Source organism: Delphinus delphis, chromosome 1 (assembly GCF_949987515.2).
Source record: "Delphinus delphis chromosome 1, mDelDel1.2, whole genome shotgun sequence".
NCBI lineage: Eukaryota > Metazoa > Chordata > Mammalia > Artiodactyla > Delphinidae > Delphinus > Delphinus delphis.
The window spans coordinates 158,031,535-158,046,540 of NC_082683.1; the positions used below are offsets into that span (position 1 = coordinate 158,031,535).

Consider the following 15,006-nt stretch of genomic DNA (forward strand, 5'->3'; position numbering starts at 1 on the left):
CCTAAATGTCCATCAACAGAGGAATGGATAAAGAAGATGTGGTACATGTGTACAATGGAATATTACTCAGCCATAAGAAGGAACAAAATTATGCCATTTGCAGAGACGTGGATGGACCTAGAGACGGTCATACAGAGTGAAGTAAGTCAAAAAGAGAGAAACAAAATATCCTATATTAATGCATATGTGTGGAATCTAGAAAATTTGTACAGATTAACCAATTTACAAACAGAAATAGAGACACAGACATAGAGAACAAACATATGGACACAAAGAGGGGAAGTGGGAGTGGATGAATTGGGAGATTGGGATTGACATATATACACTACTATGTATAAAATAGATAACTAATGAGAATCTACTGTATAGCACAGGGAACTCTACTCATTGCTCTTTGGTGACCTAAATGGGAAGGAAATCCAGAAAGGAGGGGATATATTTATATATATAGCTGATTCACTTTGCTGTACAGCAGAAACTAACACAACATTGTAATGCAACTATACTCCAATAAAAATTAATTTTAAAAAAGTGTTTTAAACAATTTTTTTAAGTTGAAATATAATCAATGTACAATATTATGTTACTTTCAGGTGTACTACTTAGTGATTTGACATTTGCATACATTATGAGATGATCACCACAATAAGTCTAGTAACTAACCATCTGTCCCCATACAAGTTATTACAATATTATTGACCACATTCTTTATGCTATCTGTTACACCCCTGTGACATTTATTTTATAACCAAAGGTTTGTACCTCCTAACCCCCTTAATCTGTTTCATAGTCCCCCCTCCTCGACCCACACCCCGGAACTACCAGTTTGTTCTCTGTACTTATGTGTCTGTTTCTATTTTGGTGTGTGTGTTTGTTTTGTTTTTTAGATTTCACACATAAGTAAGATCATACAGTATTTATCTTAATCTGATTTATTTCACTTAGCATACCCTCTAGATGCAACCATGTTTCACACATAGCAAGATTTCATTCTGTTTATGGCAGAGCAATTTTCCATTATATTATTTTATGATTATATCACATATTTTTTATCTATTCATCTATCCATGGACACTTAAACTGCTTTCAATTCTTGACTATTACAAATAATGCTGCAATGAACATTGGTGTGTATATATCTTTTCAAATTAGTGGTTTTGTTTTCTTTGTGTAAATACCCAGAACTGAAATTTCTGGATCATATTGCAGTACTATTTTTAACTTTTTTAGAACCTCTATACTATTTTCCATAGTAACTTCACCAATTTACAATGCTGCCAACACTACACAAGGTTCCCTTTTCTCCACATCCTCACCAACACTTATTGTTGTCTTTTAAACTATAGCCATTCTGACAGTTATGAGGTGTTATCTCATTTTGGTATTAATTTGCATTTCCCTTATGATTAGTGATGCTGAGCATCTTTCATGTGTCTGTTGGCCATCTGTATGTCTTCCTTGGAAAAATGTCTAATCAGGTTCTCTGCCCATTTTTTAGTTATTTGTTTTATGATGTTGAGTTGTATGATTTCTTTACATATTTTGGATATTAATCCCTTATTGGATATATAATATGCAAACATCTCCTATTCAGTAGGCTGCATTTTACTTTTGTTGATAGTTTTCTTTACTGTGCAAAAGCTTTTTAGTTTGATGTAGTACAATTTGTTTGCTTTTGTTTTTGTTGCCCTTGCCTGAGGAGACACATCCCCCAAAATAAAATCCATGTCATAGAGCATACTGACTGTGTTTTCTTCTAGGACTTTTACAGTTTCTGGTCTTATATTTAAATGTTCATCCATTTTGGGTTTATTTTTATATGTGGTATGAGATTGTATGTGCGTTTGATTTTTTTTTATGTTGCTGTCCAGTTTTGCCAACACCATTTACTGAAGAGACTGTCTTTTCCCCATTATATATTCTTGTCTCCTGTGTCTTAGATTAATTGATCATATAAGTGTGGGTTATTTTGGGGTCCTCTATTCTGTTCTGTTTATCTCTGTGTCTGTTTTTGGGCCAGTACCATACTGTTTTGATGACTGTATCTATGTAGTAGTGTTTGAAATCAGGGAGCATAGTTCCTCCAGCTTTGTTCTTATGATTGTTTTGGCTCTTTGGGGTACTTTGTATTTTCATAGAAATTTTAGAATTACTTGTTCTGTAAAAAATGCCATTGGTATTCTTTTAAATATCTTTTTAAAATTTTATTGAGCTGACTTACAATGTTGTGTTAGCCATTGGTATTTTGATATGGATTGAGTTGAATCTATATATTGCCTTGAATAATATGGCCATTTTAACAACATTAATTCTTCCAGTCCATAAGCATGGTATATCTTTCCAGTTTTTGTGTTGTCTTCAAGTTCTTTCATCAATGTCTAATATTTTTCAAGTCTTGACCTTTTTGGTTAGATTTATTCCTAGATATTTAATCTTTTTATGCAATTGTAAATGGGATTGTTTTCTTAATTTCTCTTTCTGATAGTTCATTATTAGTGTATAGAAAAGCAACAGGTTTCTTTATATTAATTTTGCTTCCTGCAACTTTACTGAATTCATTTATTAGTTGTAATGGTTTTTGTTTTCTGGTGTTTTTTGGGGGGGTTGTTTGTTTGTTTGTTTGTTTGTTGGAGTCAGTAGTCTATAGGATTTTCTATGTATAGTTTCATGTCACCTGTAAGCAGTGACAGTTTTACTTCTTCCTTTCCAATTTGGATTCTTTCTATTTCTTTTTCATATTTGATTGCCATAGCTTCCATTACTAGGTTAAATAAAAGTTGTGAGAGTGGACATCCTTGTCTCATTCTTGATCTTAGAAGAAATGCTTTTAGCTTTTCATTGTTAGTTTGGTGTTGGCTGTGGGTTTGTCATACATGCTGTTTATTATGTTGAGGTATGTTCCCTGTATACCTACTTCGTTAAGAGTTTTTATCATGAAAGTATGCTGAATTTTGTCAAAAGCTTTTTCTGCATCTATTGAGATGATCATAATATAATTTTTATTCTTCAGTTTGTTAATGTAGTGTACCACATCAATTGATTTCTGAATATTGAACCATTTTTGCATTCCTGGATTAATCCCACTTGATCATGGTGTATGATCCTTTTAATGTATTACTGCATTTGGTTTGCTACTATTTTGTTGAGGAATTTTGCATCTATGTTTATCAGTGACATTAGTCACTGATTTAGTGACATTAGTCACTAATTTTCTTTTTGTATGGTGTCTTTGGTTTCTGGTATCCATGTAATGCAACCTTTGGAATGATTTCAGAACCATTCCTTCTTCTTCAATTTTTTGGAATAATTTTAGAAAGACAGATGTTAACTTTTCTTTAAATTTTGATAAAATTCACATGTAATTTTTTTGTTTATTAGGAGGTTTTTAAATTACTGATTCAAGTTAATTACTGGTAATTGGTCTGTTTATACATTCTTCCTGATTCATTCTTGGGTAGTTGTTAAGTTCTAGGAGTATAACCAATTTTTCTATATTGTCCATTCCATTGGTGTGTAATTGTTAATAGTAATCTCTTATGCTCCTTTTTATTTCTGTGGTATCAGTTGTCACTTCTCTTTTGTTTCTGATTTTATTGATTTAGGCTATCTGGTTGTTTTCTTGATGAGTCTGGCTAAAGGTTTATCAATTTTGTTTATCTTTTCAGAGAGCTAACTCTTAGTTTCATTGATCTTTTCTATTGCCTTTTTAGTCTCTGATTTTATTTATTTATGCCCTGATCTTCATTATTTCTTTCCTTCTACAAACTTTGGGCTTTGTTTATTCTTCTTTTTCTAGTTCTTTTAGGTGTAAAGTTAGATCATTTGAGATTTTCCTTGTTTCCAAAGGTAGGCTTGTATCACTATAAAGTTCCCTCTTAGAACTGCTTTTGCTGTATCCCATAGATTTTGGATCATTGTGTTTTTGTTTTCTTTTGTATCCAGATTTTTTATTTTCTCTTTTGTTTCTTCAACCCATTGGTTGTTTAATACCATGTTGTTTAGACTCCATGTGTTTGTGGCTTTTACAGTTTTGTTTTAATTATAATTGATTTCTAGTCTCATACCATTGTGATTGATAAAGATGCTTGATATGATTTCAGTCTTCTTCAATGTATTGAGACTTGTTTTCTGCTCTAGCTTGTGTTCTATCCTGGGGAATTTTCTATGTGTACTTGAAAAGAATGGGTGTTCTGCTATTTGGGGGTGAAATGTTTTGTGTATATCTATTAATTCCATATAGTCTAATGTATCATTTAAGGCCAGGGTTTCCGTATTGTTTTTCTGTCTAGATGATCTATCTGTTGATATAACTGAGGTCTTAAAGTCCCTACTTTTATTACATTACTGTCAGTTTCTCTCTTACGTGTGTTAATATTTGCTTTATGTATTTAGGTGCCCTACGTTGGGTGTATATATATTGACAATAGTTATATCTTCTTCTTGGATTGATCCCTTTATCATTATGTAATGTCTTTCTTTGGCTCTTGTTATGGTCTTTGTTTTAAAGTCTATTTTGCCTGTTATAAATATGGTACCTCAACTTTCTTTTTATTTCCATTTGAATGAAATACCTTTTTCCATCCCCTCACTTTCAGTTTGCATGTGTCTTTAGATATGAAGTGAGTCTCTTGTAAATAGCTTATATATGGGCCTTGTTTTTGTATTCATTTAGCTACTCTATGTCTTTTGATTGGAGCATTTAGTCCATTTACATAATATTGATAGGTATGTACTTATTGCCATTTTGTTGTTTTCCGTTTGTTTTTGTAGTTCTTTTTTGTTCCTTTCTTCTTCTTTTGTTCACTTTACTTATGATTTGATGACTATCTTTAGTGTTATGTTTGTATTCCTTTTATGTGTTTATCTATTATAGGTTTTTGGTTTGCAGTTACCATGACGTTCATATATAACAACCTATATATAGATGTGTGATTATTTTAAGTTGATGGTCTAAAATTGAGCACATTCTAACCAACCTACCTTTTTACCCACCCCCTTTTTTTAAATTTTTTTGAAATCTTTTTTACAACTTTTTGTTTATGTATCCCTTAACTACCTATTGTGGATATAGATTATTTTTCTACTTTTATCTTTAAACCTTCCTAATAGCTTTATAAGTGGCTGGCTATCTTTACTGTATGTTTGCCTCTACCAGTGAGATTTATCCTTTTACAATTTTTATATTTCTAGTTGTAGCCTTTTCTTTTCCATTTAGATAAGTTTGTTTAACATTTCTTATAAAGCCAGTTTAGTGGTGCTGAACACTTTTATCTTTTGTTTGTCTGTAAAAGTCTATTCCTCCTTCAAATCTAAATTATAGCCTTGCCAGGTATTTTTGGTTGTACATTTTTTTCTTTCATCTCTTTCAGTATATTGTGCCGCTCCCTTCTGACCGGTAGCATTTATCCTGAAAAGTCAGGTAATTCTCTTATGGTAGTTCCTTGTATATAACTAGTTGCTTTTCTCTTGCTGCTTTTAAGATGCTCTCTTTATCTTTAATTTTTTGTCATTTTAATTATACCTTGTCTTGCTCTTCATCTTGTTTGGGACTCTCTGTGCTTCCTGGACCTGAATGTCTGTTTCTTTTCTCAGGTTAGTGAAGGTTTCTGCTCTTATTTCTTCAAAAATTCTCTGCCTCTTTCTTTCTCTCTTCTCCTCCCTTCTCTCTTCTCCCCAATAATGCAAGTGTTAGTATGCTTGATGTTGTCCAAGAGGTCTCTTAAAGTATCCTCATTTTAAAATTCTTTTCTTTCTTCTGTTCAGTTCATGTGGTTTTCACTACTCTGTCCCTGATCACTGATTTGTTCCTCTGTATCATCTAATCTACTGTTGATTCCTTCTAGGCTATTTTTTAATTTCAGCTATTGTATTCTTCTGCTCTGTTTGGTTCTTTTTTATATTTTGTAACTCTGTTGAAATTCTTACTGTGTTCATTTATTCATCTCCCAAATTCATTGAACATTTTATATTCATTATCTTGAACACTTTATCAGATATATTGCTTATCTCCACTTCACTTCATTCTATTTCGGGATTTTGCTATGTTTCTTCATTTGGAACATATTCTTCTGTCTCATTTTCCCAATTCTTTGTTGTTTACTTCTATTTGTTAGGTAGATCAGTTATGTTTCCTGATCTTATAGAAGTGGCTTTATGTAGGAGACATTCTATGGGACCCAACAGCACACCCCTCTGTTCACCAGAACTATATGCTTTAGTGGTAGCCCTGATGTAGGCTGAATACACATTTCTGTTTTGGTGGGGCTGACTACTGTGAGTGTGCTGGTCAGTGGGGCTGGGACCTCGCCAAGTTGGCTGTGAGGCTGCTCTTTGGGTGGTGGCTGTGGGCCCACTGGAGAGCAGGGTAGGCTTCCTGCTCAGTTGGCTGTGTGGCCCAATGGGTATGGGGCTTCTGCAGCCCATTGGAGGACAGGGCTGGGTTTCTGTGTAGCTATCTACATGGATCAGGTGGGTTCTTTGCTGGTGCCAACCTGTTTCACAGTGGGGCCAAGTTAAACAACTTTAAATACAAAGTTAAAACAAATTTACACAAACTACCAAAGCTTCCCTAAGACAAATAGGTAACATGAATACCCCTATATCAATGAAAGAAATTTAATTTGTTATTTAAAAACCTTCCCACAAATAAAACTTTAGACCAAGAATATTTCACCATTGAATTATATATTTTTAAAATAAATGACACCATTTATAAACTCTTTCAGAAAATTGAAGGGGGTGTGGGACACTTCCTAATTTATTCTATGAGGCCAGCATTATGTGATACCACAACCAAGAATAAATAACACATTACAAGAATATAAAACTGCATACCAATATCTCTTATAAACAAAGATTTAAAAGTTATAAACAAAGTTTTAGTAAACCAGATCCAAATATATATAAAAAGGAAAATATATCATGACCAAGTAGGATTTATCTTAGGAATGAAAGAGTGATTTACAATAGAAAGTCAATCAATGTAATTCACCTTATTAGAAAATAACAAAAGAAAAACTATATGATCACCTCAATAGGTGCATAAAAGCATTTGACAAAATCCAATATACACAATTGATTTTAAAAATCAGCAAATTAAGAATAAAAGAGAACTTTCTCAACTTAACAAGGAATCTTTATGAAAAACCTTAAGATAGCATTGTATAATGGTAAAAGACTATTCAGTCTGCTCAGATTTAATGTAATTATTGCTGTTGTTGGTTAAACTTACCATTTGGTATTTGTTTTCTATTAACACCATTTGTTCCTTTGTTTCTTTCTTCCCTTTCTTGCTTAAAATAAAGAACAAGGTGAGAATGTTTACCCACACCACTTCTATTCAACATTGTACTGACAGTTCTAACAGGTGCAGTGAGTTAAGAAACAAGTAAAAGGAATCTGTATTGAAAAGGAAAGTGTCTTTATTCAAACATTATTAGATATAGAAAAGCTTATGAAATCTATTTTTCAAAAAGCTATCAGGGCTAATAAGTGTGTTTACCAGATTTCAGTATACACGATCAATGTATAAAAATCAATTACATTTTTATATGAAATATAACAAGTTAATTTTGTATATGAAATATATAAACATATAAATGAACAATCATAAATGGAAATTTTTTAAAATAGATTCAAAAGTATTAAATACTTAGGGCTAAATCTGACAAAAGATGTGCAAATATATACACTTAAAAACTATATACATTATTGAGCGAAGTAAAAGACTTACATGGGGAAATGTGTCATGTTCATAGGTGGAAAAAACTCAATATTGTTAAAATGTCAATTCTTGAGAAATGCAGCACAACTTCAATTAAAATCCTAGAGGGCTTTTATAGAAATTGAGAAGTTGATTCTAAAAGTCATATGGCAATCCAGGGTAGAACAAAAAACTTACCTAGAAATAAATGCCACTAAAAAATGTGTGAGATCTTTGTTGGAATGCAGAATATTTTAAAATTTTTAGATCCTTCCTAAACTTATCTATAGATTTGATGCAATGTTCCTTTGTGGAAATCAGAAAATGATTCTAAAAGGTATATGATGGAGTAAAGGGCTGAGAGTTAGGAGGGGGTTTGGGCAAAGGAATTCTACCATGTATCAAAATTTATTATAAAGCTATAGTAATTAAGACATTATAAAATATTTATAGCTGCCTTTTTTCATTTACTTCCACATCTCACCAACCTTTAGTGTGTCCAGTCATTATTATTTAAACTCTTTTAGCAGGTGTGAAGTGATATTTCATTTGGTTTTATTTATATATAATAATATAGCTGCACTAGCTTTCTTATGTTTCATGCTTATATGATGTAAGTTTTTCTATTATTTTACTATCAACCTGTCTGTGACTTTATATTTCTTGTAAACTGCATATAGGGTCTTGCTTTTTCTCCAGTGTGACAATATCTGCCTTCAAATTTTAATAGCTAGTTCACTTAAGTTTAATATAACTATTGCTAAGGTTGGGGTTAAGTCTGCCATCTTGGCATTTGTTTTCTATTAATGCCTCTTGTTCTTTGTTCCTTTGTTTCTTGTCTTCTTCTGGATGAATCATGTATTTTCAGTATTTCTATGTTGTCTCCTATATTGATTTCTTTTTAATTCAAAATTATTTTTTAGTAGTTGCACTTCACTTTACAATAATCATCTTTAATTTATCAGAATCTAAATTTAAAGAAAATTTACTTCACAACAGTGTAAAAACCTTATAACAATACAACTCCATTTATACCCCACCCATCCTTTGTACTCTGGTCTCATATTTATTTCTAAATATGCTATAAATCCCAAAATACCGTGTTAATATTTTTGCTTTAAAAAGTCAATTGTGATAAAGATATATAGATATAAACTGATAGCAAAATAAGTTTTTTATATATACCTTCCCGTGTGCACTTTATTTCTGTCTGTACATCCAGTGTTCCTCCTGGTTTCATTTCCCTTCAACCTGAAGAACGTCTTTAAAATTTCTTGTATTGCATGTTCTCTCAGCATTTGTCTGTATCAAAGTGTCTATTTTTTTCCTTCATTTTTGAAGGACATTTTCCACCGAATACAGAATTATAGGATGACAGGTGGTTTTTGTTGTTTTTCAATTGTTTTAAAAGCAATTTATAAAGACATCATTCTGTTATCTTATGGCTTTCATCATTTTTGGTAAGAAGTGAGTCATTATTCATGTCACTGTTCTCAAATATATAATGTGTCTTTTTACTTGTTGCTGCTTTAGAGTTTTCCTTTTATCTTTGGTTTTCAGCACTTTTATTATGTGCCTAAGTGTAATTTCCTTTGTATTTATCCTGTTTGAGGTTGAGTTGAACTTCTTGGATTTCTGGGATTATGTCTTTCATTAATTTTTGGTGTTCTTGGACATTATTTCTTCAAATACTTCTTCAGCACTATTCTCTTTTTCCTCTTCTTCTTGGATTCCAAAAACATATATATGAGACAAGTTAATATAGTCCCACAGATCTCAGATGACCAGTTAATTTTTTTCAACTCTGCTTTTAACCTGCTATTACATGCTATTACATGCTATTAACCTCTCTTCAAATTCACTGCTCTTTTCCTCTGCTTTTCTCAGTTTACTCTTAAATCCATCTAATAATTTCTTTATTCCTGGTATCATATTTTTAATTTCTAGCATTTCCATTCTGTCTTTTTATCATTTATGTATCTTAGCTGTAATTCCCCAACTCTGCATTCTTTTTGCTCATATTTCCACTAATATTCAGTGTTTTATCATAGCTATTTTCTTTTTTGCCATGCCTGGTATCTTAGCACTGACAGGATTCCAGAGATCTCTTCATATTTCACAACTGAATCACCAGCTTTCCAAACCCTAGAAAACCCATCTCTGCTCTAAAGTCTAGCTGCCAGCTTTTTTTTTTTTCTTAATCACTGAAGATTTCTCTTTCCTCTCTCATCAGTCCCTGGATTTTCTTACCTTGGGAGATCTCTATCTCTCTCTCCTGATTCCCTGACCCCAATTTAGCATGGAGACTGCTTTATACTTTCAGTAAAGGCCACACATATCTCAGAGGGAGAGTTTTTCTCAGCTCTCTTATCCTACTCCCTGTCTATGGTAGCTGAGCATCCAGAATGCTGATGGATTTCTCTCAACTTTGCTACTTTGCTGCCTTGCTGCCTGCCCCCTCCCCATATTCAAGAGGTTACTGCTTTATATTTGGGAGAGACACTGACTGCATCAGAGGGATTACTCAGCTTTCCTGCTTTGCCCCAAGACCTTGGTTTACCATACCCAAGCACTAATTGAAGATCTATAGGAAAGAGTTTTGGGTGGGTGAAATCTCATTCCATGGCTGGGACTAATTGGAATTCCCATCTATCGTGTTTATGACAAATTCCCCTTCCCATCCCTCTGCCAAGAATAGTGAGAATAGCTGTGTCTTTTCTATAAAGCGCTCATCATTTTGTTTCTAATCTATTTCCCTTTTGAGAATTGTTTCACACTCATTTTTAGCAACAGAAGTTCTAAGCTTTACATTGAATCTTCGTTTGGTAAAATGTCTTTTTACCCCAAATGGCCTCTTTTTTTAAATTATCAGTTCGATTTCTGTCTACATCCTGTTTGAGTATAGACTAAATATTTGTACATTAAATAAATGTACAAATTTATTTAGGGAGACAAGATGTGCACAAAAGACTCCTGTTGATTGTCATGGACAAAGAAGCTACACTTTAAGTAAAAATCTTTAAGAATTAGAAACAGTTGGGGAGGGGAGACAGGGGGAAAGGGAGACCTTGACTCCCTAAATGAAATTACTTCCACTAAATTTCAAACATAGTAGTCTGTGCATGGCCTTCCTCTCTAACAGTGTCCATAAAATGGTAGTATTGTTTTCTCTCAGGTTTTAAGTTCTCTCTTCTCTTTAGCCAAGGAAGTTTGAATTCCAAAAATAATGTTTGAAGTATCCTTATAATTTTTTTCCTTGTTGGTTATTTATTTTAAATATAGCAGTGTGTACATGTCAATCCCAAACTCCCTAACTATCCCTCCCCTCTATGCTTCCCCCCTGGTAACCATAAGTTTTTTCTCTAAATCTGTGAGTCTGTTTCTGTTTTGTAAATAAGTTCATTTGTATCTTTTTTTTCAGATTCCACATATAAGCAATATCATATGATATTTTCTCTTTCTCTGACTTACTTCACTCAGTATGACAATCTCTAGGTCCATTCGTATTGCTGCCAATGGCATTATTTCATTCTTTTTAATGGCTGAGTAATATTCCATTGTGCATATGTACTACATCTTCTTTATCCATTCCTCTGTCTATGTAAGTGTCCTTATATCATTTTGTTTTGTTTTGTTTTTTGTTTTTTGTTTTTCTGGTACACGGGCCTCTCACTGTTGTGGCCTCTCCCATTGTGGAGCACAGGCTCCAGATGCGCAGGCTTAGCGGTCATGGCTCATGGGCCCAGCCGCTCCGCGGCATGTGGGATCTTCCTGGACTGGGGCACGAACCTGTGTCCCCTGCATCGGCAGGTGGACTCTCAACCACTGCACCACCAGGGAAGCCGTGTCCTTATATCTTGACCTCAGTAAACATCAGAGTCAAAGGGGCACTTCTGGCCAGAGTGGATAAACACATAAGAAAAGAGAAGGTTTATGATCTTTGAGGATTTAAAAGGGAATTAAGAATAATTATTTCTACTGATAGAAAAAGTATATAAAATAATAAAATCACTGGAATAATTTATTTGTATGCTTGCGTGTAATATATTTTCATGTAATATATTTCTAGGTCTGAAGTATTAGTCAGAAATATAATAAAAATTAAATCTTAGTAGTTACTGTTTTATTTTTAAATGTAGCAAATTAGAAGATGGGAACTGCTAACACTGTCCATAAAATCAAAGGTTGTCTAATTATTTTCAATTTTGTCACAGAATAAAGGAAGAAGAAGCAGCATGGCAATCTGGACAGAAAATGAGGTTTATCTTGGATATGCTTTGCTTAAATTTGTTAAAATAATAACTACTGAAGAACTGAAAGAACTTCTAAATATGTCATCAGCTGCTACTCTGACTATACACAATGTTGAGTATACAGGACACCCTTTGGAACTTGCCTTGTTACTAAATTACTGCATTACATGTAACATCATCAAAACGATTTACCTAGTGATATACAATGAAGATACAAAACAGTGGGTATTCCAAGACTTTGCATTAGATGTCACTACTGACACTTTTTTAATTCCAAATTTTATGTATTCAGCAATGCCAGAATTAATACTATGGGACAAACATAGGATCTACTATTATTATCATAATTTCACAGATACTGGAGTTTTACAAACACCTACGGAATTTGGAAATCTATCAAGATTATCACAAAACAGCACTATTCATGATGTTTTTATGGGTAAGGTATTCTCATTTTGCAAAAATTATTCTAGATTTCATAATAGATATCTTGCTTATGAAGATGTAATAATTTTAATGTATTAATATATGGTGCTTTTGATAAAGGTGCTGTTTTACCACTTTTAAAATTCTATTAATCTTTAAAATTCTATTAATGTTAAGTAGGATCTCACAAAGCAAAATGGCAAACTCAGATTCTTTTTTCAGAGGTTCATTTTGGTCAATCAGCAGATACCTATGCAACTTACATATGCATTTTCAAGGTATGTGTTGTTGTATTCATTTCCTAGGGCTCCCATAACAAAGTACCACAAAATGGTACAAACTTAAAACAGCAGAAATTTATTGTCTCAGTCCTAAAGGCTAGAAGTGTTGGCAGGGCCATACTCCCTCTGAAAGCTAGGGAATCTTTCCTAGCTTCTAGTCACTTGCTGGCAAACCTTTTCATTCCTTGGCTTGCAGCTGCATAATTCCAATTGCTGTGTTTGTCATCACATAGAATTCTTGTGTCTTCACATGTCGTCTTGTTATAAGGACACCAGGGCCAACCCTATTCCAGTATGACCTCATCTTAAATAATTATATCTATAATGACCCTATTTCCAAATATGGTCACATTCTGAAGTAGTATTTGGAGTTAGAAGTTCGACATATCTTTTTTGAGGGGACACAATTCAATTAATCTATAACAGGTGTTGTAGAGTTAAATAGATCTGTTTTCAAGTCGATGAACATGTCATTTAACATTTCCAAGCCTCCGTTTTCTAATCTAGAATATAGGACTGTCATGTTGATTAGATAAGGGATTGTATATAAAATGCTTAGAATAATACTTGGCAAGTGGTAAACCTTCAATTAATAGTAGTTATTCTTCATGTTATTATTCCTGAGGCAGTGTACTAAACATTATAGGAAATGCAAAGAAATAGAAAGTTTAATCCTCAAGGAATCTTGTTAGGAGATAAATTAGCCATGAAATTTAAAGTAGATATCACTGTAATTTGTAATTAGTCTTTCTTGACCCCATATCATTCTTCAACTCTCAACCATCCAGTTTTGCTACTCCCCTTTACAAAACTCCAAGGAAGTATTGCCTAGTTTTACTTTTTCCTCTTTCCTCTCATTCTCTCTTGAATCCACTCTAATCAAATTTTCTCAGAAACTGCCCTTATCAAGCTTTTCAATGACTTCCACTTTGCTAATCCAGTGGCCAATTTTCAGTCATCTTTCATGATCTGGCAGCAGCATTTGAAATAATTCAACATGGCCTTTTTCTTGAAACACTTTTTTTTCACTGAATTTTAGGGTATCACTTTTTTGTTCTTCCTCCTACTTCACTAGCTATTCCTCCTCAGCCTCTTTTCCATTCTCATCTTCTTAATTCCTACATGGAGAAGTACCTCAGGGTTTGGTTTTCAGACATCTTCTGAACTCTATTTACATTCATTCTTTGCCCTCCAGCCATGATAATTAGCCTGAACTCCAAACTACTATTTCCTACTACCTTCTTGATACCTTCACTTGGATGACTAGTGGGCATCTCAGACTAACATATCCAAAAATGAATCCTTGTTTCCCTCACCCACACTTCAACCTGCTTCATCCCTAGCCCTCCCCTATTGAGTAAACAGCACTTCTTTTCTTCCAGCCACAAATCATGACCTCATCCTTGAATCCTCCCCTTTAACATCCCACAAACAAGACATTATCAAATCCTGTTGGGTATATCTAAAAAATGTATCTAATATCTAACCTTTTTCCACCATTCCCACTCCAGTTCAATCCGCTATCCTCTCTAGCCCGTACATACAAGAGTTTTTTAAGTGGTCTCTCATTTTTTATCCTTGCATCCCCATCCCTAACCACAGTCCACCTAGCAGCCAGAGTGAGCCTTTGAAAATATATGCAAAATCATATTATTCCTCTGCTTAAAACACTCATTTGCTTCTTATATCACTCAGAATAAAATCTAAAACCTTTAGCATCACCTGAAAAACAATATGTGATCTGGCCCAGGACTCTGATGTCATCTCCTGTCCCTCGACCCTTTGTTCAGTGTTACTTAGCCATACTGACCTCTTTGCTATTCCTTGGATATCTACTGTTTCCCTGGATATCTACTGCCAAGAATATTCCTCACTTTGATATCTACATAACTCTTGTACTTAATTCAGGTTTAAGTCCAAATGTCACCTTATCAGAGAGCTCTTCCCTGACCCTGACCTAACTCCCCTGCTCTGTACCTTACATTTCTTTATTTTGTTCACAGCACTTATCATCACCTAACAAATTATATGTGTACTTATTTGTTAGCTGAATCTTCCACCAAACAAATGTTCTGCATGACTTCATTGTATTTGCTGCTTTACCCACAATACCTAGAACAGTATATAATACGTACTTTTTGGAATAAATAATTGAAAAATATTCATTGAGCACCACTATTTGTGAGGCATTCTGCTAGGGGTTGGAGATATAGTGGTAATTTGAACACAATTCCCACCCTCCCAGAGTTTACAAAATTACATAGGATAAAGACAAGTTAACATGCAAATAAAGCAACATGTTTAATTCTATGATAGAGAAAATATAGGGTGCTATGGAAACACA

At 33.5% G+C, this 15,006-nt stretch overlaps 1 protein-coding gene across 1 annotated transcript in view; it reads left to right on the top strand.

The window, feature by feature from the left end:
• The window catches only part of CATSPERE (catsper channel auxiliary subunit epsilon), a 245,410-nt gene that overhangs the window by 127,768 nt on the left and 102,636 nt on the right, over positions 1–15,006 (top strand). The window contains exon 10 of the mRNA XM_060010760.1: positions 11,917–12,394. Within this exon, the coding sequence (XP_059866743.1) occupies positions 11,917–12,394 (478 nt within the window). The remainder of the gene's footprint in view (positions 1–11,916; positions 12,395–15,006) is intronic.